We start from the raw sequence: 26460 nt of genomic DNA on the forward strand, positions 1-26460 counted from the left end.
AAGAAACTGTAGGTCTAGAAGGTTTTTATGTACATAACTCTAGTCATTCATTGTCAAGGGAGGAGAGGAATTTTGAAAAGATAACTCCTTACATGACATATTCTTGTGAATTTTGTGGATACAAATGGGCTACATTTTGAGGCATAAGTAGCGAATAAGTAGTGTCCTGAGTAGAGTCCATCCACTCAGGAGCCAAACAGGCTGCTTGATCCTTCCACAATCATTCTTAAAATTTTGACTCATAATGTTAAAGAAACAACTGAAGTTTTGCAAATACATGATAAAAAACAAATCCAGATTTTAGCTATTTTTTCATTTTTTTTCATGGAGTTATTACATGTGACTTCCACAACACAATGACACAAAGTACCAGTCATTTTTAGATCTATTTTTTTGTTACTAGGCTGGAAACTATGTGCAAATAACATTGGATGTGAGAAAATGTAACCATTATCTGTAAAGAAAAAATATTTTCTTTATATTAAAACCTAAAATTGGTAATAAAATATTTGCTCTTTAAAAATTACAACAGATTTCCTGTAGCAGATATTTATCAAAAATTATAAGATGTCTTTTTTTCAAATATTTGTGGCTCTAAATCTGTTTTATTTATCTGGATTGAGGGCATATCTGGTTCATGGGATTTTAAAGGTTGCTGACTACCATTAACATCGTGTCCAATTTGATCCAACCCGACTCATTAACTCTAACTGCCCAAACCTGAAGTGAACCTGACATAATTATTTTAATATATGTTAATTATCTTAACATACACAATACACAATTCTCTTTCTAAGAATGTTGGAACTGAGCAAGGAAGGTGACTGGTTGGTTCCTCTATTAGGACTAGATGTCAGACTCATAGTAAACAGACATTTCAAAGAAGATTTTGTAACTTCACTGAGAAATTTATTTTTCAAGAGTAAATACTTGTTTTTGTTTAATATGTTCATAATTAATCCTGTTGTGCTAAAAAAAAATTTAATTCAGGGAGGAGGCTATTTTAATCAGGATCGTGTGAAGATGTAAGAACCCAATAATTCAAGTTATATTTTACTTTTGTTAGTCCAGCCAAACAAATGACAAAGGAGCAGATATTGTATCCTGATTTCCTGGCAAACAAACATTCTCATTTTTATGATGGGCGAAAGTCCATCTACAGCTGTAACAGCCCACAGATAAGCAGAGCAACAAGACATACAAAGATCAGCTCATACAAGGCGGACAGAGACAGAAAAATGGACTGTATTGACCCACAACTTTCTGTGGGCAAATTCTTCATTTGCTTACTTCTGGTTCTGCTTCAGGCATCCAATGCCACATCTCAAAGTAAGTCCTGTTGTATTTTATTTATTCTTAAGGCTGACTTATTAATGCACAGTTAATCAATCAGGGTTATTAATGGGTCATTAATTCACGAAGACCAATGTAGAGTTCCTTAGATCAGTTAGAACTTCAAAACTTTGTCCATTTAGATGAAAAAGTGGAAACAAGGAACAACATAAAGACGGTGTTTGAAACAGGAAATTGCGTGTCATGGACAGAGTCCAAGGGTGGAGATATTTACCGCTAGTGAGCTTGAATAAAATAACTAATTTTTAAATGTCTATGCATTCTTTCCACATATTACCAAGATTTGAAGAAATCTTGGTAATATGTGGAAATATATTATTACATATATATTTGCAGTAATATATTACCACAATTATGTATACCATAATATAACATATATTATGGTATATATGGCAATATTATATATACCATAATATATATATATATATATATATATATATATATATATATATATATATATATATATATATATATATATATATATATATATGAAAATTCCCTTCTCACCCTCCGCGGGTGGTCTGTTTCATCCTCTGAGCTCGGGTCCTCTACCAGAGGCCTGGGAGCTTGAGGGTTCTGCGCAGTATCTTGGCTGTGCCTAGAACTGCACATTTCTGGACTGAGATGTCTGATGTTGTTCCTGGGATCTGTTTGAGCCACTGCTCCAGTTTGGGGGTGACTGCCCCGAGGGCCCCGATGACCACAGGCACCACTGTGGTCTTCTTCTTCTCAGTTAATGATTTAACTCTCAGCACCAGCAGAAAAGCGTTTGAACAATCAAAGACTTTGTTGCTCTGATTCACACTCTCCTCATCCTCTATCTGAAGTCTGTTTATTTAAACTCATTGTCTCAGACAATGTGTAGCACAGCTTCTGACTGTACCGGGACAAAACATGAAGAAGACACATCTCAGAGTCAGGGCCACATGCCTGGCACTCACTTAAAAGTTGGAAAACATTGATAAAGGCATAGAAAGCTTTGCTCAGTTGGTATATATGGGCACAAACGGGGTTGAGAAAATATCCTCCAGATTTACACAATACAGACTAAATCTATGTGTTTTATGACCAAGTCCAGCTAAATGTAGCAGCTGAAACTGAGATTCATTTTTGCAGCAATATTTGTGTGAGTTCTAGATTAAGTTATTCTTAGCTGACTCAAGTGTACCCTCAAGTGTTCTGCTGATGCAGCTCATCTGCTATTAGATGTTCAGAGATTATATTCTGGATACCATGGTTGAAACAGGCAGTCATTTGAGCCAATGTCTTTCTATAATCTCAAACCAGTCTGGCTATTTTCCTCTGACTTCTGGCATCAACCAACTACTTTGATCATCCATCCATTTATCCATCAGAGATGTCAAGAAGACTTGACATGGTCTGAGATTCAAATCTTAGCAACAATTTTTATCTCATATGAAGAGTGAAAGAAAACAAATATATGAGCTATAAATTGCAGCTGTTGCACATGTTTTATTGTTAAAGGAATGAGCTTGATTATTAACCAGTGATGCTGATAGATTACTATGGGATGTTAATAACTCGTAAAACAATCATGTAAACAATGATGGCATACATGCTGCATTAAATGATTTTGGATATTTTAGGAAACAAAAAACGCACAACTTACCATCTCTTGCCTTTAAACTATGTCACAAAGATGCTTCCAGTTGGAAATATTAAAAATAAAAGCATGCTCAGTTCTGTTCATTCATAAGGTAAAGTAGCATGTTCTTCCTGTGCATATGTGGGTCCTTCTCTGTTGTACTTTGGCTTTTTCTTTACAGTGGAGAATACATTTTCTGGAACTATCTACTGTAGAATGAACGACAGGGTCAGCCCAAGGCAAAGCAAACTAAACAGCTGCTTTGGGCTCTGGGGCCGCTAGGGGCCTCTAGGTGGAACTTTTCAAAGGAAAAGTTCCTAACACACAGGGCCCATGCATACAAAAGAACTTTGCCGTAAAATGTAAACAACTGCTGTAGATTGCTGTAACCACAGTAACAGTATTCTATATACTGTCTTTCTATCAGTCCCTGCTGAATATGCTTTTCTCACAACAGGTTGTTCTTTTGAAAGCCCAGTGCAGTTTCAAGAAAACAACAGTATTGGTGATGTTGTGACAACAATTTCAGTCACACCTGGAGAGACAATTGCCATTACAAACGCAAACGTGCCATTTGGAATTAATGGAAACCAGCTGATCGCGACTGAAGTGTTGGACCGTGAGGTAATTTGTGCAAGATTTGTACCACAATTTGTACCACACACACACACACACACACACACACACGCACACACATATATATATATATATATATATATATATATATATATATATATATATATATATATATATATATATATATATATATATATATATATATATATATATATATGTATGTGTTAATATGTATATGTATGTGTGTGTGTGTATATGTATGTATGTATGTGTGTGTGTGTGTATATATATATATATATATATATATATATATATATATATATATATATATATATATATATATATATACACACACAAACACGGATATATATATATATATATATATATAACATATATTTTATTAAATCTAAAGTGTTTCTTTTGTTTGTTTTTTACAGGAGACACAGACCTATGCTCTTGCTATAAGATGTACTCTGGAAGGTGGATCGGTGAGACTATTTTCTGTTTGTTAAAAAAAAACAGCTATAATATTATGGACATAACATTTTAAATTCATTGAAATAATTTAATTAATTTATTGATAACTGATAACTGGGGCTTATTGGAATGTATGTGTGATTGAACTGGAATGACTTTTTTTTGGAAAATGAGGTTACATTTGTTGCGACATGATGACATATAAATAAACTGAACTGAATTGAAAAGTATTTAAATTTTTCACCAGAAACAACTTTCACATTTACACTAGCAGAAAATCCAGCATTGCAAGAAGCTGTGATGAATTAAAATATTAATTAGGATGTAAATGAAGCACAATCAAACATGTTGATGCAGTGTGGCAATAAATGAATGTTCATAACACACTTTTATCCCAGTCTAGATTATAGGACGGATTAATTTGTATCAGTTGTATGCTGGGGTCATGTTTGTATTTTTATCTTATTTTCTTTTGTGTATCAACCAATCACAGTCCCAGGAAGACAGTGTCACTCTTAGCAAAGGGGTCAACCCCATCTCGACACTAAGTTAAGAATTTCTGTTGATTCTTCACTCAGAATTTCTCAGCAGCTGACTGAGTCAATCTTATGCTAGGACTCCTTAGCAATAATTCTTAGGCTAAGATAGGAACTCTCTGAGAATCTTTGAGAATATGGGCCCAGATGTTTGAAGACAGAATTGCATAGTTTGATTACTGGTAAAAACAAAAGAAAGAATAAAAGAAATAGTTGTAAAAAGAAATAATAAAAAGGGTATACAATCTACTGCCTTCAACACTTGTGTTTGGGTATGCTTTCTCTGTTTCTTTTTGAATTACCTATTAATTGACACGACCCTGGCTCCATCCCCAGGTATAAGTGTCCTTATAGACAATCATGTGGTAGTTGCTGTCAATCACAGTTTCTTTCAACTGGAAGAAAGAAGGCTGCAGGTCTTCATCCATCTCTTGCATTATTCCTGACTCGTTTGGGTTTTGGAAATTTAATAAATTGTATTCTGCCTTGTAAACACTCTGGGTGATGGCTGTCAGGATTGCGTGTTCCGTACTGACAACCATGACTATTATATTCCTCAAAATTTTTATGACTGCAGAGCGTTGGCGATGATGAACCCCAGCAATGTTGAGGTTCAGTTCCTCCAGATAACGGGCATGTACTTTGGGACAAATAGCAATTGCCTATTGGTCAGGTGCTGACAAACCCCCTAGAACAGGGGTCCCCAAACTTTTTCCTGTGAGGGCCACATAACTTTTTCCTTCCCTGGTGGGGGGCCGGAGTCAGTTTGTAACAGAAAAAGTGTGACGATTGCAGGAGTGCCTAAATGTAAAAATATATTGTTTTCCAGAAAGCACAATCAAATAACATTCTCTGGATTCTTCACAGAACAAGTCAGGAAATTAATAATAACACTATTAATGAAATAAATAATAACCAAATAACCCTCTCTAAGTTCTTCACAGAAAAATTCCAGGAAGGATTATAGACCGTATTTTCTCAACTATGAGCCGCACTGGACTATAAGCCACAACCCCAAAGTTTTTTTGTTTTTTTTAAACCAGTAAACATACACATATAAGCCACAGTTATCTCTGCCGCTCCAGGTTTTCCACAACGATGCAGCAGCAGCAGAGGGGAGGGGGGCGGACAGCCAAAATTTGAGTCATAACAGGTCAATTGAATATCACATCTATTAGGGTTGAAAAAGAAAAAGTTGCCAAGACTAGATTTAACAGACCTGATTACGGTAGTTTCCGAACGGTAACTGTAACAGTAAAAGTGCTGATCCTTCGTGTCTGCTACTAGCATGTGCTAAATCAATGGTCCCCAACCTTTTTATTATCGCGGACCGGTCAAGACTTGGAAATTTTGTTGCGGCCCGGGCGTGAGCGGCGGAGGGGGGATGAACAGTCAGATAAGGCTTCTGCATGTTGGTGTTCCCACTAAATACTGAATATGCTCTATTTGGGTTGTCTTGGTCCTTTTAACGCAGCCTGTGGGTTAGGTAGGCAATCAAAAAGTCTTTCATCCACCGCCTTTTCTTTTTGTTACGTCTTTTATCTCTTAAAATGACTCCACAAACTGTCACTATTGCTTCTACATCGTCATCCGTGTTTGGTTACTCTAAATTCCCGCTATGTTGGGGGTTTTACTGGATTATCCTCTGGGATCGGGATGTTCGTGACTGGAATCGGTTCGTGTTGGTCCTGCCTTGGAGAGACGAACCGATCGAACTTGTACTTTTATCAGCTCTGTGGTCACAGAGGTTTGGAGAATCAGCCGACAATTCTTAAATCTTTCCGTCTAAACCAGACTTAAGACTCACAAGCTCTACTCATCTCCTCTCAACCACTGTCCAAACGCTCTGACTCTGGTCGCTATGGTAACGTTTATATGTATCCCTTCAAAATAACAGAAGCACCACAAAAACTAACATTTTACTTTCGTGAAAATTTTAACTCACGATAATGACTAACAGGAGCCCTGACCTTGTTTCTCTGTGCTGTGTTGCTTGAGCACAGTGTGCTCGGTCTCTATGTGGCAAAGCAGCTTGAAGCTTCATTGTCTCATTAGCAGCCGGTCCCCGCATGTTACGCAGAGCGGGCTTGTAATGTGGGACTCACCTACCGGTCCGGGATAAATCCATTCTCCTGTCTCTTCTCTGGGCCTTTTCCCCTTTGCAAAGAAACTTTCCAAAGACATCTGATCTGTTTCTTACTCATTTTGCTGCTTGTGTGCTCAATGTTGGCCCACAAGTAACCAGACTTCCAATGATTCACTTCCTGCTAAAGAGCCCCCTGGTGGTTGAAGAAAAATCCACATATAAACGGCTTATAGTCCAGAAAATACGGTAAATGAAAAAAAAAATCTGAATGCTCTCTGGTATTGTTCAGGAGGCCGGACCAAATGTGGAGGCGGGCCGTAGTTTGGGGACCCCTGCCCTAGAATGATTGCCAGGTGGCTTCATGCCAATTGTTGTTACAGTAGCTCACAGGAAGAAGACGATGAACAAAAAATATCTAAATGTTTTTTTTTCTTCTAGATTTCAAAAACTATTGTGGTAATTGTGCAAGATGTGAATGACAACGAACCAATTTTTGAGAAGGATTTGTATCAGGAAAAAGTTGAAGAGGTAAGATTTGGACAGATATCTGCAGAATGCAAATAACTGTTGAGGACACACAGTTTGTAATTAGATTTCTATTGACCTTTAACATTGTATTTTCTGTGGTCTGTTTCTATCCAGCTGTCTAAGATAGACAGCTTTGTGGGTGAGTTTCCTGCCACTGACCTCGATGGACCTGTGCTCTACTACACGCTGACATCTGAATCTGAACCTGTATGATACAATTAGTATGATGTTTTACTTTTAAGATGTTTATTTTAAATATATCTATATATATTCCCATGCCATTGTAGCAACTAGCTTATGCATTTTTGTTCTGCTGTTTGATTTCTGTAGGATGCCTTTAAGCTGAGGTCACAAAGTACGCCAGAAATCCTTGTCAATAGACCTCTTGATTATGATAAAGTCAAAGAGGTTCAACTGATACTAAGAGCCCAAGTAAGTTTTTTTTTCACCAAACATTTACAGTTTTTAGGATTGCTTAGACAGAATTGAGGAAACAGACCGTTTTCTCCAAAACACTTCATAAGCTTAGCAGAATGCCACATATTCTTTCCAAAACATTTTGCAAACAATTAGCAAGAATTGCTAATTTCAGTGTTTGCTAATTAGCAAAATTAGGTGGAACTGCATATCCCCTGAGCTTATCATACAAACTATTTCTCAGTCCAACACTCATGAGAATGATGTTAAAGGTTTAATTGAGAAACATGTGGGAAAGAGCAGAAGCTTCTTAAAGAGACAGAGGACATTTTCAAGCCACTCGATTGCTAAGTCAAATTTCCTTTAAGTCATGTTTGATATGTGCAGCATTTTTATAACAACTGAAGATAACATGGTTATTTGATTGTGCCTGGAAAATACTGCCCCTTTAAAGTTAGTAAAATAATAAAATAATAATAATAAAAACATACACTATTTTACAAAAACTACATAAATTCAGTTTTCTTCCAACAGCAAAAATGTAATCATTTTATCTGTTTGGCTTTCCACATTTTATAGATTTATATGTAAAATTATGCATTTCAGCCCTACATGGTAGGTGGCGATATGCAGCTTTAAACCGGTTGCAAGGAAAAGAAGAAGTGTCATTTAAATCCTATATGCTGTGAACACGAGAACGGCTCTCTAGAGCAGTGTTTCTCATTGCCAGTCCTCAGGGACCACTGCCTTCCACATTTCATGTTTTACTTTAAAAACATAACATTCAGTCCGTTACGATATTAGCTTTTCAGGCTTGATATTTATTTTGCGATTATTAATAAGTGCTCTATGAATACTCCTGTTCTGCTAGTTATTTTGGTAATGGAACCGAAACGCACAGAATTGCGCAACACCTTGTTGAAACAATTACTGAGATTATTATTTTTGTTGGGTCATTAATTTGAACACGTTCTTTAATAAAGTTACGAACGTTTTGATAAGGAGCCAGAGGAGGACTTGCGGGTCTCAGCGTCCTGGTGGCGCTCAGTTTGTCACCTAATGCCGAGATCGACTCAAAACCTTCCGCTATCGACGTATTGCACCCCTGCTCTAGCTAGCAAAGCATGAACAGCTCAGAAACAATATGAAATGAAAAAAAGCGATTTATTAACTGATTAAGTTGTGTTTTAGATTGTTCTTGAAAAACTCATCAGTCACGGCTGATTAGTGGGTGCACTCACGGCTGCACAGTGAACCCATTGATTTTATACAGCAGACAGCCGCTCCTCTCTCTTGCAGGTACTGCGTACCCCCGCTAAATCTTTTATGGGTACGCAGTACCCGACCGTATCCCCCTACTTTCACACCTGAGTACACCTGATTAAAAAAATTGCACAACCTCTTCCTCAGCCATGAAATGCACCAGAAGCCTGTTTATCACCCATTTATTCATGCCCGGTGTGCTGCAGAAGACAAGCACCAAAAACATGCAGGGCGGTGGTCCCTGAGGACTGGTACTGAGAAACACTGCTCTAGAATAGTCTTTGTCAAACTCTGATCCTTGAACCACATAAGGTTAAATACAAAAGAAAAAAATCCAAATAGAAAACAAAAAGGAAATAACGATATTCCAAGTGAAAATGTTTGTTTGAACAGCAGAGCATTCAGTTGGGATTTAAAGACAGACATCGTGCCAGAGAGTCCTTTACAGTGAGTGTAGAAGTTTATTTTAAATAGAGGATTCATGTGTATAAGTTGCACACTTACAGAATGGAAATGCTTTCTATTCATAAAGACGCATTCAGAAAACTGGCATGGTTTGACTGGAGGATAAAGGAACTTTACCAGTAACAATCCAGTTCCAATTGGACCAGTAACGCACGGTTCCCTCTTTAAGTTTTGCTCAGAGCTCTGGGATGATCAGTCTGGACAATCTAAACATTAATAAACCATCATCAACATGTCTGAGCAGAACAATATGGCCTCTCCGAATCCTTCTATTGACGATGTTCTTCATCAGAGCCAAAACATTCGGTTTATACATGGTGCCTGGCAAGTTGACTGGCCGGGAGCCCTGGTGTGACAAATTCTGGCTTGAGCTCTGAAACCCAACTCACTGAGAGGAACTGTACTTTCTTACTCCCGACTTGCCAAGCGAGAGAGACAAGTGAGGGAATCTCACAAGCCCCCAACAGAGTAGCTTGATTATGGAGTTTCTCCAACTAGCAAAGACCTCTCCTCTTTATGACCTGAAGGGGTGATCTGGAAGCATCGCTTTCCCAATATGAACCTAAACAGTGTTTTGGTATTGGACTTCTGTATGGAATGTCTTTAACAAACACCATGTTTAAGCAAGAGAACAGGTGGCTCTTCTCTATGCAAAGCATTGTTTCTCAAAGACCTTGACCTTATGCTTTAGGTGTTTTCCTACTGCCACACACCTGACTTGAATAAGTGGGTGATTAACATGCTTCTGTGGCACTTGATGGCATTTAAAGGAGGTCACACAATCATTTGAATCAGGTGTTCTGGAACAGAGACACATTTAAAATATGCAGAGCATTTCTGAGGATCAGAATTGAGAAACACTGCAATAGAGGGAGCTAAAGACCTCAGACCTCATATACTTGGAGCTCATAACCAAAGATAAATCAACAAAACACCAAACATACAAAGAGCTTTTCAGTGGTTATAGGAAGGGTCTAATTGTAGTAATGCCAATTTTCTGTTGATTATTGAGAATGATATAAATTGTTTTCAACATATTTTTATAATAAAATGTAAATGAAAACAGTTCAGATTTTTTTCTTGTTTGGTTTTTTGTCTTACAAAGCTGATCCAGCTTTTACATATTCATTCTTTGAGAGCTGCCTGAATAATTTCCTAATAGAAGTAAACTATTTGAGTAAATATAAATAATTTTGAGGTCTGCCATGAGTATGTATAATTTTGGGTTTAACGGTACTCTCTCACTTTTAAGGATACACCTCTAACTTCTCCACCTGAAGGGCCATCATTCACTGCTACCACAACCATCATGATCTCAATCACAGACACTGATAACCGACCTCCATGGTTCGAACCTTGTACCAGGCATACAATAAATGAAGTAGTGATTTGCCAGAATCCAGGCTACAGTGGCAGAATTAACTTAAATGAACAAGAGGTTAGTGATTTCCTAGGAAATGATGAAAGAGAACATACGGAGTATTCTCTAATACATTTCTCTGGCCAGCTTTGTCTTTTGTATTTTTCTTGTAATTATCTGAAGTTACCATTCCTTATGTAATCTTTGTGAAGATATACCTGTATATTGTCAATTCCTTTATAGACTGGAGCGTTGCCTCTGAAGCCAGGACCTCTTTATGCCATTGATGGAGACTTTGGAATAAAAGAGGAGATTACCTATTCCATCATTTCTGGTAAGTTACCTGGTATGTCACATGAGCGTGTTTTACAAACCTGGTGACAAAAATCTTATTCCGATGGCCAAACTGTATCAGAAAGAGGAAGTAGCTTCTTGAATCTGTGTTTCAGGAAATGACGACGGCCTATTTCAGATTAATCCAAACTCTGGAAACATCACCATGCTGAGGCCAACAGACGTTGTGGAGGAAATTGCACTGACAGTTCTGGTACAGTAAATTAAACTAACTCTAGAATACAAAGGTGTCTTCTATTTAAGTTGCAATGTTGTAGCTTGTTATTAAAGAAAGCAGGCAAAACCTACTGATTCTTCCATGATGTATAGCCAAGAAATACCTCAGTTAAAAATGTGTGTTTAAATTTTGACCTAGTTTCAGAAAAAACAAGCACTTAGTACCTAACAGCAGAATATACATTGACAGCAAGTTCATGTTTTTGAGCAGAAGCATACTAGCCTGACCATTGCCTTCCTATGTAATTCCACTCAATTCGAATCTCACTTCACTTCTCCATCTGGGCTCTCTCCCATTGAGCTGGATTTCTCTGATAGAACTTCAAGCCAGGCCAAACAGATGGAGAAGTTATAAACGATGACGGCAGTTTTTGTGTTGTTTTAGAAATGTACTCTTTCTGTAGTTTGGCAGACAGTGGAGGACGTGAGTGAAGCCATTCAGTCTGTGTCTCGTCCAAATATTTCAAAGATTAAATTAACATTAACAGCCATGTTGTTTGGCCCAACACCTTTGCAGTTGGGGACGGTTGTTTACATCGTAAGCAATTTCTGGTAAGAGTCTTTATGTAGAACTGGAACATTACATCATAACCAAATTTTAGTCATTGGGTAAAGTTTAAAACTTCAACAGAGTCCACGCCTCGAGCAATCAATAATTTCTCAATAGCTGAGACCCTCTGTACAAAGCAAAATGTAGAACAAGGGACTGATTTTCATATGGTAAGAAAAATACATTAGAGGTTGCACCATGATGCTGCTTATCAGCTTCTTTGCCTGAATGTTAAATACATTGAGTAAAAGGTTGAGTTGCCAAAACTTTTCTGGGGTTATTTCAACTAATACTTTATGACTATGTCAGTCTCATGAATAAGTTCTTTATAAGTTGCAGTTTATTGATGTCTGTAGTCATCTTCAGTTGACAATACAGGATATGACACTAATGACAATGACAGTGATCTCTCAGATTTCATCAGGATTCATTTGTCTTACTGGCTTTTTGACCAGAAGGCCCATTTTAAATGAATGAATTAAAATGTAGTTAATACTAACTTAGTTTTGGCTCTCAGTTCTGTTATGCCCTTAAAGCCAGTTACTTTGGGAAGCTAAGATGATGTTTTTTAAAGTTTCTCCCACTAAACAAAGTCAACTTTAGTAACATATTATTCTGTGAATCTATTTTCAACTTCAAAAAAAGAAATATATTCAAAAAATGTTTTGAAACTGTGAACCAATCAAATAAAAAAAAAGATGCATTTAGTAATTTTATTCCTGAATAAAATTACTAAACACGGTTCTCTATTTAATTTGATCACTTCACAATTTCAAGTACCATATTTTCCGCACTATAAGGCGCATAGAATAGACGCTTCAGTTTGGGTTGCCGATTTGTTCCGTACTCTATTATTACACATTATTCCACATTACTTTACACAGTAGTCTGCCCCAGTCATTGTTTCACTCACAGTGTTGGTGTTGCAATATTGTGCCCAACTGCTTTCTGGGTAACACAGACCAACCGACACGTTGCCGCCGCAGTCTCCGTCTCTCTTCCTATAACAATAGAATAGGAATGGAATATTCTGATATTGATGTGAACATATTACAAAGCACACAGCCGTTCATAATTTAATAAATTATTTAGTAATATCAATACATATTTATATAACTATACAAACACAATTAAATAATGATTAATAATGGCACAAATAAATAATGATTAATACTGAATAACATATATTGGATACATATATATCATATATGTACATATATATACCATACCAACTTTATTTATAAAGCACTTTAAAAACAACCACAGCTGATACAAAGTGCTGTACGTTAAAACACAACATAATAATAAAAAAATAAAAACTCTTACAGTTTAAAAACAAAACATTCAATTTAAAACTAGATCCCGCTGGTGTTGAAAGCCAAGTAAAATAAATGGGTTTTAAGACGAACTTTAAAAGTGAACAGTGAAGGGGCCTCTCTAACCTGCAAAAGCAAGTCGTTCCATAACTTAGGGCCAATGACAGAGAAAGCCCTGACCCCTCTGAGCTTCCTCCTGGATCTTGGTATCTCCAAGAGCAGCTGATCTGCTGACCTGAGTGACCGATAAGGTACATAGGGGTGAAGAAGCTCAGAGAGGTAAGCCGGGGCAAGATTATGCAATGATTTAAAAACAAACATAAGAATTTTAAAATGAATGAGGCAACCAGTGAAGTGAGGTCAGGACAGGGGTCACATGTTCCCTCTTTCGAGTTCCTGTTAAAAGTCGTGCAGCAGCATTCTGAACCAGCTGCAGACGTGAGAGCAGCGACTGACTGACTCCCAGATAAAGTGAGTTACAGTAATCCAATCGAGTTGAAATAAAAGCATGGATCACTGTTTCAAAATGCTGCCTGGAAAGAAAATATTTCACTGATGCCAATCGCCTTTAATGATAAAAGCTGGACTTAACCACTGCTCTGATGTGGCTGTCCAATTTAAAATTACTGTCCACCTTAAAACCAAGATCTGTAATAACAGGTTTAAAATGTTATTACATTTTAAACCTGTTATTTAAAATGTAATAACATTTTAAATAACAAAAATGTTATGTTGACTCACAGGAGTGTTGACTCACTCCTGTGAGTCAACAGAGGAGGACTCACAGGAGCCACTGGGTTCAAACACCATCACCTCTGTTTTGTTTTCATTAAAATTAAAAAAGTTCAGGGCCAACCAAGATTTAATATCACCTAGACATGCCAGGAGATGTTTGATAGAATGTACATCCTTCTGCTTCAGGGGCAAATAAATCTGACAGTCATCAGCATAACAATGAAATGAAATCCCATGTTTCCTGAGGATAGAACCCAGAGGCAGTAAATACAGAAAGAAAAGCAGTGGGTCCAGAATTGAGCCCTGTGGGACACCATAAGGCATTGAAGCAGCAGATGATTCAGAGTCCCTAATTTTCACTGAAATTATTCTGTCCTCCAGGTAAGACCTGAACCATTTAAGAACAGTGCCATCAATACCTACAACGTGGTGTAATCGCGATATTAAAATGTCGTGGTCTACTGTATCAAAGGCAGCAGTTAAGTCAAGTAAAATCAGAACATGGTTACCAGAATCACATGCAAGAAGGATGTCATTAAAAACTCTTATTAAAGCAGATTCTGTACTATGAAGAGTTTTAAAACCTGACTGAAAAACCTCCAGAATGCCATTGTCTTCTAAAAACAGTGTCAGGTGGCAGTACACAATTTTTTTCTAAAACCTTAGAAAGAAAAGGCAGCTTCGAAATAGGGCGATAATTAGCCAGAACAGTATGATCAAGGCCAGGTTTTTTAAGCAGTGGCTGCACTACTGCATGTTTAAAACTAGCAGGGACCACACCTGAGGACAGACTGCTATTTATAATTGCAAGAACAGGCTGTCCTATGCTAGATAAAATATCTTTAAAAATCATGGAGGGACAGGATCATATATATATATATATATATATATATATATATATATATATATATATATATATATATATATATATATATATATATATATATATATATATATATAAAAATAATGTTTTTATTTTTATTTTTATTTATGTTGTAACGGACTGTTTGTTATGTTTTTAACATAATCTCGGGTCGGCTTGTGGAGCGCAGGAGGTTGCCATAGCAACGGGTGCGCTTAAATGACAGAGACGGAGAGTAAAAAGGTGCGAGTGGTTTAGAGTTGATCACCTGTTCAGGTTGTTTTACCTTTGCTGTGGCGCATCACAGCCGCTGTAGTTTCTGAACGTTCAATAACTTGGACTAATTACCTGTTCTTTGAGTAGGCTATAGTCATTTACAACAAACATTAAACACGGTAAATATGTCTCATTAAGTATTTAACAAACAAATGGCTTCTACCGCGATAATTATGTGAAATTAAATTAATTGTCTGATATAAAACAATTGTTTGGTGCTTTGAGCTCAGAGTCTGAGAGGCTTTTCCTTTATCAAACAAATTGGTTTTGCCTCTTATTTAGTGAAAATATTGATGTTGATGAGATTTTCTCCAAAATAATAACCTTTTTCAACCTTTATAGTTCCACTTTTGAAAATGAGAAGCTAACATTCACAAATGACATTGAAATAAAATCCAGTCCAACATCTGGTTTGAGGTGATTCCTCTGGAACCTGTTGGAGGAAAAATATCCCAACTTCAGAAGATGTGCTTTTAACTTAACAGAGCTCTGTGGTTCCTCTTATCAGTATTAGAGTCAGGGTGAGGAGGCGCCATGTTAGGAAGAGAAGTGCAAGCTGCAGGATCTTCAGAACAAACAGGTCATGATGCTAGGCTACTGATTATGCTTCTGTCTGGACACAGGCTCAATTGAACCAGTTTAAAAGCTAAAACGAATGGTTATATGCCAGACATGGAAAACTGGGAAGCACTCCATGCCATGATGTTCAGAATTTAGGTCTCATGGAATCTCAAGGTGTCAACATTGCAGTCAGTGGGCTGAAGGAAATACAGCTTTATTTTGTAGCAATTCAAGAGCTACAAATCATCAGCACAGAAACTCCAAAGCGCACACACACACACACACACACACACACACACACACACACATATATATATATATATATATATATTTATTTTTTTCCCCTTTTTTTTGTTTGTCATAGTACCCCCAAGAATTTAAAACTACTTTCACCCCTGTGTGTATATATATATATATGTTTTTCAGCGACGAGTTCTAGCTTCAGATTCAGCAGCTGAGATCGAGTCCAAAATCTGATGAGATTCATCCGTGCTGCAGTGAATCTGTCTCTCTTTATAGATATCTCCCTCTTCTTCCTCACATCGTGTTTTTATGAAACTTTCTAAACAAAAACGTAAGATTTAGGATGTATCTTACTAGTGAAAGAATTACATATAAACAATAGTCTTTACCACATGTGTAAACTTTGCTGGTGAATGTTATAACACATCATATAAGTTTTATAATATGTGTTACATTGTTTCATTTCTAATATAGGCTCTTGTGTCAGATAATCTAAGTCAATGTTAGAGAATAATTAATTTTTTTAGATTTACAGAATGTGTTAGCCTTCATAGCGGGGCTAAACCCTGTATTACACCAAGCACTGTAGCTTGAGCACAAACTTTTATACCTGTAGGCGTGTTCTCCTCTTTGATATATTCAAATAAGACGTATTTCTGCTTATCCAACCAGGACCTGTCAGACCCTTTTTTAAAATGAGAAACTCCCTGCAATTTGTTCACAAGATCAAACACCAGTTTCTTCTTTGTCTAGATAAGGTGGAAGCAGACTCTCCGAATTCCTGCTGGTTTATGGCTTTTACAGATCAGTGTGAAAAGCTGGAACTTCCTACTGATTGTTTCCCAGACAGACAAAGGGCAGATCACAGATCTTGACAAACCATCTGCTTTAACTACAAGTAAAATAAAGGTCAATAGGCCAGAAGTTATAACTTTTAAAACTATAATTAGACCATTTCAATCATGTTAAATTTTAAAACCAACTTATTTTAAATTTATTTTCTTAACACTATCCGGCCTCCTGCGGCTCTACAGCCATCTGGGCAAGGAGAAACGGATGAAGGAGCCTCACAGGTAGCTGTGAAATTCTGGCTTCTTTCCCGCTCTGCCAGGAATAAACCTTTAATTCTGTATTTTAATTCAAGGAAAAGTTATCTCCAGAAACCCAATTTGTTCTTCTGCACTCAGCACCTTCAAGATTTAGTCCTGATGTAAAACCAAAAAGCAATTTCCTAATACTAAACAAAACATTTTCATTTGATTCTAATGTAGTCAGAAATAATACAATTTCAAATACATTCATTATTGACTAAATTAATGATTCTAAAACTAGATAATACAATTTTCAGTCAGAGCATTCTATCAATACTAAGAGAAATCTTACAAATTAGATGTTAGTGGTTCAAAAACATTTTATGTTATATTCAGTTTTTTGCACCATGTCAGATGTTAGTTTTGGAAGACTTCTCATCCTGGTTACGTGAACCTACCAAAGTTCCCTTTCTCACAGTAATTCAAGTGATACTGTCCTCCACCTTCCTGCATATGTTAATTTAAGGCCTCCTGTCTGTAATGATAAGACTCCAGGGGTTCGGGGAGAAGCTCTACTACAGATCTCTCTGTTTTATTACTTAGCCAGCAGTAGTTTAAGTTTCAAATCACTAACAGAAACCTGTTCAAAAAGTTTAAACTATATTAAACACTAAAAATAGTCATTTTTCCTCAACAAAACTCTTAATATTTGAGATCTTAGAAACTTTTTAACCAGAATGTGTTTCTCACATAGGCTGCTCAGACGAAAAACACTCATCAGTTAGCAACCACAACCGTGACGATCAGTGTCCAAGTGAAGAGCCTTCATGCTCCAGAGTTTCAGAAGACTCAATATGAAGCTCTGATCACTTCAGTGGGCTCTATGGCAATGGACCTGACCAACAAGGATCAGCCTTTACAGATCATAGCTACAGATGAGGACTACATTGGCGCTGGGGTAAATCATTTTAACACTCCTTGTGGCTGAGGTGGATAACATGTGAACTGACAATGAGAAATTATAATGGAGAGAAAACATTATGATTCGGGCATCAACGGATATGTGTTACTATTTCATTTTTAATTCTTGCTTTTAGAAATTTGAAGTTTTTCTTTATTGCTTTGGAAACACTTGAAACCCTTGTAAAGGCCTCGTAAACATAAAAATTTTTTCTAAACTTTTTTATTCATAATAGCTCTTCATAAATATGGAATCATTTCCAGCAGGCCTTAACGGGGCGCTGTAATCAGCCGCAGAGATTCACCAGTCATGCAGGACGCACAGAAAACTGTCAAAGTGAAGCTATGACATCACTGTTTTCACAAAACTTTCTACACAAAAACACATTTGAAGATTTTCTTCAACTCTGGGATGCCTTTCTGAAAAGATGACAGCTCCTGAAACACTGCAGGACCTAATGTCTATAAGCATTCAGCATATTCCCAAAACAGGGTTTAGTTCAAATTCCTCATCTTTTTTTCATCTCCTAATTTCTCAGACATGACCATAAAGGCAATAAATGTTTTGACATATCTTTGCAATCTCTTCAAACAGGGAATAAACCCCCACATCACCTACTCAATCGAAGGTAGCAGTGATTTTGCTATTATTGGTAGCTACCTGTTCTTGACCAAAGATCTGTCAAAGAGCTCAGTATCACTCCAGGTAATTTTAAGGGAAGTTGGATGCTAACCAGGCTGACTGGGATCTCTTTGTATTGGATGCTCAACTCCAATTATGCGTTCCAGGTTGTGGCAACAGACACTTCTAATGATGAAACAGCTACAGCAGCGCTCCGAGTTGAACTGACATCAGGTAGGTCTAAACACCAGTAAATAAAACCTTTCACGGTAACACTTTATTTGAAGGGGTGTGCATGAGACTGACATGACACTGTCATAAACATGACATAACACCTGTCATGAACATAAATAAGTCTTTATGAATGTTTATGACAGTTGTCATAAAGTGTCATTCGGTGAATAATGACACTTCTAATGCAAAGTTGCTCCAAAAGTTGCATTGAAAGTCCATTAAAAATGCCAACTTTGCATTAAATTATCATAATTTACAAAATCATGCAAAGTTGGCACTTTTAATGGACTTTTAATGCAACTTTGCATTAAGTATCATTATTTACCGAATGACACTTCATGACAACTGTCATAAACATTCATAAAGACTTCTTTATGTTCATGACAGATGTTATGTCATGTTTATGACAGTGTTGTGTCAGTCTCATGCACACCCCTTCAAATAAAGTGTTACCCATTTCACTTAGGCTTTTGATTGGCTCATTGTGAATATTCCCAACAATTCTTGCTACAACAGTATTTCTTTTATTTTAAAGAAACAAAGTAAATGTTTGACATTTGTGTTTGGTCACATTCACAATGTATGTTCTGTGGTTGGTCTGCCCTCATAACAATCTGTCCTTGCTTATAAACAAGGAGCCAAATTCAGGAGAGTATGTGACTGCATTTGTTTAAGGTTTTTCTTACAATTTTATTTGACTTGCACTGCTGTCAATGACTTTTGTAAGGTTCATTTGTTCTTTTAAAAAAAATCTGAAATCAACATTTTTCTTGGAACATATCAAAAGTACTTTACATCCACGGTGAAGCATTTGAAATAAATATGCTTCAAAGTGAGGCTGCACAGTGGTGCAGTTGGTATAGCTGCTGCCTTGCAACAAGAAGGTTCTGGGTTCAATTCAGGCTTGGGATCTTTCTGCATGGAGTTTGCATGTTCTCTCTGTGCATGTGTGGGTTCTCTCCGGGTACTCCCACAGTCCAAAAACATGACTGTCAGGTTAATTGGTTTCTCTAAATTCTCCCTAGGTGTGTGTGTGGTTGTTTGTCCTGTTTCCCGACCCTACTAGGGATAAGGGTGTACAGCAGGGGTCCCCAAACTTTCTCCTGTGAGGGCCACATAACTTCTCCCTTCTCTGGTGGGGGGCCGGAGTCAGTTTCCAACAGAAAAAGTGTGACAATTACAGGAGTACCTAAATGTAAAAATTTATTGTTTTCCAGAAACCACAATCAAATAACATTCTCTGGGTTCTTCACAGAACAAGTCAGGAAATAAATAACACTATTAAAGAAATAAATAAATAATAACCAAATAACCCTCTCTGGGTTCTTCACAGAAAATATCCAGGAAGGATTATAGTCCGTATTTTTCGAACTATGAGCCGCACTGGACTATAAGCCACAACCCCAAAGTTTTTGTTTTTTTTAAAAACCAGTAAACATACACATATAAGCCACATATATCTCTGCCGCTCCAGGTTTTCCACAACGATGCAGCAGCAGCAGAGGGGGGGCAGACACCCAGAATTTGAGTAATAACAGGTCAATTGAATTTTCAACCATTTATTACGGTTGAAAAAGAAAAAGTTGCCAAGATTAGATTTAACTGAACTGATTACGATAGCTTCCGAACGGTAACTGTACAGTAAAAATCTTCTTTTTCCCCTCAATGTTATTTAACTGATCAACAACATTCTCAAATTTCAATTCCCTATTAAAATCTAATTCCGTTTTAATGGGCACTTTCTTCTTTTATTTCCAATTTTAACTTCCAATGATTAACTTCCTGCTAAAAAGCACACTGGTGGTTGAAGAAAAATCCACATATAAGCGGCTTATAGTCCGGAAAATACAGTATATGAAAAAAAAATCTGAATGCTCTCTGGTATTGTTGAGGGGGCCGGACTAAATGTGGAAACAGGCAGGAAACGGCCCGCAGGCCGTAGTTTGGGGACCACTGGTGTACAGAAAATGGATGGATGCTTCAAAGTGTGTTCTCCTCTCAGGTCTCTCTACCACCACTTTGCCTCAGAGCACTACAGACTCTATGACCACAACAGCCATAGAGAAATCCACTTCTGACAGCGAGACAACCAAAGAGATCATGCCCACCAGTGACTCCACTCTGTCAACTGACACCATCTTCACCATGAGGCCCACAGGAGTCTCAACTGCAAGCACATCTCAACATTGTAACAATTGTCTCAACAGCAGGAATTAAACAAAAAAACAAGGAATTTTATAGAAACATGGAAGGATGACAAATGATCCTTTCAGGGTGCTGTTGTCCCAACATAAATGAAACTGGGTCCCATTTCTTGTTCAGACCAATGTCCTTCATCTTGGACAAACAACAGTCTTGTTGACATTAAAGCAAACCAATCACACTACAGTTTTTTAGTCATAGTTGGATAGTCCAGGCCAATGTAAAGACAGAGTTATGAGTCATTTTGTTGCTAATCCATTTCTTCTGTCCATTTTAAACACAAGTAATCACAATTAAAACATGACTCACATCACACTGATCACAAATACATTTACTTTCAAACAATCCTTAAGAACATTTTTGTAATGTTTTCTTTTGTTGCAGTGGGACCATCTGGTGAGTTTGGAATTGTGGACATGGCTGCATTGGGGGCAACCTTGGGTGTTCTTTTGTTTCTCTGTGTGCTGGTCATCGGGTTGCTTGTTTATCGCACGAGGAAGGGAAATGCAGCCTGGAAGAAGATCCAAGAGGCCAGCATGTTTCGGAGCTCTGTAAGTAAAAGCAAAGCATAACCCCCCCCAAAGAGTATCAGGGAAAGAGCACTGCTAAAGCAAGGAACCAACAAGAGATCTTTGTTGAGCTTTCTTTGAGGCACATTGGGTTTTGGTATCAACTTTATTTTGGTTTGTCTTCAGAAGAGTGACAGGTGAAGCTAATGATTGCTGGATGTTGCTTCCTGATAAAGGAGAGTTTTCCCCTTCTGCTGTCCAGAATATTGAGCACAACTGAAAAGAAGCTGCACTCATCAACTGCACTTCATCTAAAACACACACACACACATATATATACACTACACACATATATATATATATACACTACACACATATATATATATATACACTACACACATAATATATATATATATATATATACCCTTGTCCATTAAAAATGCCAACTTTGCATCCATCCATCCATCCATTTTCTTCCGCTTATCCGAGGTCGGGTCGCGGGGGCAGCAGCTTCAGAAGGGAGGCCCAGACTTCCCTCTCCCTAGCCACTTCTTCCAGCTTCTCCGGGGGAATCCCAAGGCGTTCCCAGGCTAGCCGAGAGACGTAATCCCTCCAGCGTGTCCTGGGTCTTCCCCGAGGCCTCCTCCCGGTGGGACGTGCCCGGAACACCTCACCAGGGAGGCGTCCAGGAGGCATCCTTACCAGATGCCCGAGCAACCTCAACTGGCTCCTCTCGACATGGAGGAGCAGCGGCTCTACTCTGAGTCGCTCCCGGATGACCGAGCTTCTCACCCTATCTCTAAGGGAGAGCCCAGCCACCCTGCGGAGGAAGCCCATTTCGGCCGCTTGTACCCGTGATCTCGTTCTTTCGGTCATGACCCAAAGCTCATGACAATAGATGAGGGTGGGAACGTAGATCGACCGGAAATCGAGAACTTCGCTTTTTGGCTCAGCTCTCTCTTCACCACGACGGACCGGTACAGCGCCCGCTTCACAGTAGACGCTGCCCCAATCCGCATGTCGATCTCCCGCTCCCTTCTTCCCTCATTCGTGAACAAGATCCGCAGATACTTAAACTCCTCCACTTGAGGCAGGACGACCCCCCTGATCCGGAGAAGGCACTCTACCCTTTTCCGGCTCAAGACCATGGCCTCGGATTTGGAGGCACTGAGCCTCATCCCGGCCGCTTCACACTCGGCTGCGAACCGCTCCAGTTAGAGCTGCAGATCACGTTCCGATGAAGCCAACAGGACCACATCATCCACAAAAAGCAGAGATGCGATCCTAAGGCCACCAAAACGGATCCCCTCAACACCTCGGCTTCGCCTAGAAATTCTGTCCATAAAAGTAATGAACAGAATCGGTGACAAAGGGCAGCCTTGGCGGAGTCCAACTCTCACCGGAAACGAGCCCGACTTACTGCCGGCAATGCGGACCAGACTCTGACACCGGTCATACAGCCCGTATCAAAGGGCCCAGTACCCCATACTCCCGGAGTACCCCCCACAGGGCCCCCCGAGGGACACGGTCGAATGCCTTCTCCAAGTCCACAAAACACATGTAGACTGGTTGGGCGAACTCCCATGCACCCTCCAGGACCCTGCTGAGGGTGTACAGCTGGTCCAGTGTTCCACGACCAGGACGAAAACCACACTGCTCTTCCTGAATCCGAGGTTCGTCTATCCGACGGACCCTCCTCTCCAGGACCCCTGAATAGACCTTACCAGGGAGGCTTAAGACTGTGATCCCCCTGTAATTGGAGCACACCCTCCGGTCCCCCTTTTTAAACAGGGGGACCACCACCCCAGTCTGCCAATCCAGGGGAACTGCCCCCGATGTCCATGCGATATTGCAGTAAGCCAACACAACCCTGCAACATCCAGAGCCTTAAGGAACTCCGGGCAGATCTCATCCACCCCCGGGGCCCTGCCACCGAGGAGCTTTTTGACCACCTCGGTGACCTCGTCCCCAGAGATTGGAGAGCCCAACCCAGAGTCCCCATGCTCAGCTTCCTCAGCAGAAGGCATGTTGGTGGGATTGAGGTCTTCGAAGTATTCCGCCCACCGGCCCACAACGTCCCGAGCTGAGGTCAGCAGCGCACCATCCCCACTATAAATAGTGTTGGTGCTGCACTGCTTCCCCCTCCTGAGACGCCGGATGGTGGACCAGAATCGCCTCGAAGCCGTAAGGAAGTCTGTCTCCATGGCCTCTCCAAACTCCTCCCACGCCCGAGTTTTTGCCTCAGCGACAACCCGAGCCACATGCCGTTTCGCCCGCCGGTACCCATCAGCTGCTTCTGGAGTCCCACAGGCCAAAAAGGCCCGGTAGGGCTCCTTCTTCAGCTTGACAGCATCCCTCACCGAAAGTGTCCACCAACGGGTTCGAGGGTTGCCGCCACGACAGGCACCAACAACCTTGCGGCCGCAGCTCTGATAGGTCGCATCGGCAATGGAGGTACGGAACATGGTCCACTCAGACTCAATGTCCCCCACCTCCCCCGGAACGTGTTCGAAATTCTGCCAGAGATGAGAGTTGAAGCTTCGTCTCACAGGGGACTCCGCCAGGCGTTCCCAGCAGACCCTCACTACACGTTTGGGCCTGCCAGGTCTGACCGGCTTCCTCCCCCACCACCGGAGCCAACTCGTCACCAGGTAGTGGTCAGTGGACAGCTCCGCACCTCTCTTCACCCGAGTGTCCAAGACATACGGCCGCAAATCCGATGAGACGATGACAAAGTCAATCATCGAACTGCGGCCTAGGGCATCCTGGTGCCAAGTGCACATATGGACGCCCTTATGCCTGAACATGGTGTTCGTGATGGACAATCCGTGACGAGCACAGAAGTCCAACAACAGAACACCGCTTGGGTTCAGATCGGGGGGGCCGTTCCTCCCAACCACGCCTCTCCAGGTCTCACTGTCATTGCTCACGTGAGCGTTGAAGTCCCCCAGTAGAACAAGGGAGTCCCCAGGAGGGGCACTCTCCAATACCCCCTCTAAGGACTCCAAGAAGGGTGGGTAATCTGAACTGCCGTTTGGCCCGTAAGCACAAACAACAGTCAGAACCCGTCCCCCCACCCGTAGGCGGAGGGAGGCTACCCTCTCGTTCACCGGGGTGAACCCCAACGTACAGGCGCCCAAATGGGGGGCAACAAGTATGCCCACTCCAGCCCGGCGCCTCTCACCGTGGGCAACTCCAGAGTGGAAGTACGTCCAGCCCCTCTCAAGGAGACTGGTTCCAGAACCAGAGCCATGTGTCGAGGTGAGGCCGACTATTTCTAGCCGGAACCTCTCAGCCTCGCACACTAGCTCCGGTTCCTTCCCCACCAGAGAGGTGACGTTCCACGTCCCAACTTTGCATGATTTTGTAAATCATAATTTAATGCAACGTTGGCATTTTTAATGGACTTTCAATGGAACTTTTAGAGTAACTTTGCATTGTCATTAATTACCGAATGACTTCATGAAAACTGTCATAAACATTCATAAAGACTTCTTTATGTTCATTACAAGTGTTGTATCATGTTTATGACAGTGTCATGTCAGTCTTATGCACACCCCTTCAAATAAAGTTTTACCAAAGTTATTCCTCAAACCCTCATGTTAAGAGTCCATAAATTTCAACAAAATTATCTCGCAGTGCTGAGGAGTCTTCTGTTGTTTTTATTTAGCCAAGCAGGAGGGACGACCTAGATGGCCGCCTTATTTCCTGCGCCCGAGCAGCCAATGCGGGGTCTACTCTTTATTATGTCTATGACTTTCACTGTAATGCTTCAAGTTTACAGTTTTTGCTACTTTCACTATGACGACTTCAGCATGAACCACTCACTAAAACATATTTTACAAACAAAAAAATCAAGGAAAACATTTTTAGTGGCACAGTGACTAAAAATTAAGTCACTAGCTCACAAACCAAAAGGTTGACGTGAAGGGACTCAACTCTTCTTAACCTTTTTTGTCTTTACACAGCTTGGTGAAGCCAATCAAAAAGAGGGAATTCAATACACAAATGAGGCTTTCCGAAACGATGATGACAGAAGTAGCACAGGCTCTGGTGGTCCAGAGGGAAGAAGCGTATTGACTAGTTGGGATCCACCAAAGCCAGTAGAGAACATTTACTCCAAAGAAGTGAACCAGAGCAGTTCAGCACAACTACGGACCCAATTTCCTGACAACGCCAGTGACAGCGGTTCAGATAAGGCTGACAATGAAAAAGAGGTGAAACCCATCCTTACCAAAGAAAGACGAGTGGAGGAGGGATACAAGTCTGTCTGGTTTAAGGAGGACATTGATCCCAATGCCAAGGAGGAAGTGGTTATCATCCCAGAAAACCAAGATGAACACAGCGATGAGGAAGATGAGGAGCCATCGCCCGACAGCAGAAAAGTCTTGTTTGCTGAAACGGATCTGGATAGTGGCCTTGGTGTTAAATTTGATGATCCAGCAGATGATTCTGAGAATGATGATGAACTTAACATTGATTTGTGAGAGCTGCCGAAACATGATCTAATCACAGGAACAGAAAAAGATATAAAATGACAGATATTTCACAACGAGATATTAACATTCATGGAAAAACCTTACAGCTGGGGATAGGCACCAACACCCCTCCGGACCCCACTAAGGGACAAGGGTGTTAGTGGGGACACCATTGTCCCCACTAATGGATGCATCCATTAGTGAAAAAAGTATACTTTAGTATACTAAACTTTAACATACTTTGATTGATGTACTTAAACTGTACTATTTTGGAACAACTAATTTTGTGCTTAGTATACTTTAGTATACTATACAGTAGTATTTAAATAGCATTACATTACAACTTATAGTATACTTTAGTATACTATACATACTTTTTTGGAACAACTTCTGTACTTGGTATACTTAAAGTATACTTTTAAATGTAATATTCAACAGCTTCATTTTTATACTGAGTGTACTAATTCTGTCATAATATATTTTAAATATACTACTAATATATAAGTAATGTATATAAATTACACTTAATTTTTATTTTTGATTTACTGCTATAGCTAATAAAGTACAATTTTAATTACTCATACTTTGTACATTATATGCATAACTACACTACAGTACTTACATTGTTTTATGCTACAATTACA

At 39.5% G+C, this 26460-nt stretch overlaps 1 protein-coding gene across 2 annotated transcripts; it reads left to right on the plus strand.

Annotated features, from left to right (window-relative positions):
* The first annotated feature begins 1007 nt into the window (after window positions 1-1007).
* On the plus strand, window positions 1008-25825 carry cdhr5b (cadherin-related family member 5b). 2 transcript variants are annotated; one of them, XM_008410679.3, is made up of 15 exons: window positions 1008-1329; window positions 3417-3583; window positions 3973-4023; window positions 7073-7162; window positions 7277-7369; window positions 7493-7594; window positions 10560-10745; window positions 10911-11001; window positions 11117-11214; window positions 17566-17769; window positions 18367-18477; window positions 18561-18627; window positions 20630-20815; window positions 21214-21380; window positions 25307-25825. In XM_008410679.3, the coding sequence occupies exons 1-15, from the start codon at window positions 1080-1082 to the stop codon at window positions 25823-25825; spliced, it is 2382 nt and encodes a 793-aa protein (XP_008408901.2). In that variant the 5' UTR covers window positions 1008-1079. The 2 variants fall into 2 exon arrangements, with proteins under 2 accessions (XP_008408901.2, XP_081463698.1); XM_081607572.1 differs by lacking the exon at window positions 20630-20815 and having other exon boundaries at window positions 1010-1329.
* The last annotated feature ends 635 nt before the right edge of the window (window positions 25826-26460 follow it).

Source organism: Poecilia reticulata, chromosome 6 (assembly GCF_904066995.2).
Source record: "Poecilia reticulata chromosome 6, P_reticulata-male-v2, whole genome shotgun sequence".
NCBI classification, from domain to species: Eukaryota; Metazoa; Chordata; class Actinopteri; order Cyprinodontiformes; family Poeciliidae; genus Poecilia; species Poecilia reticulata.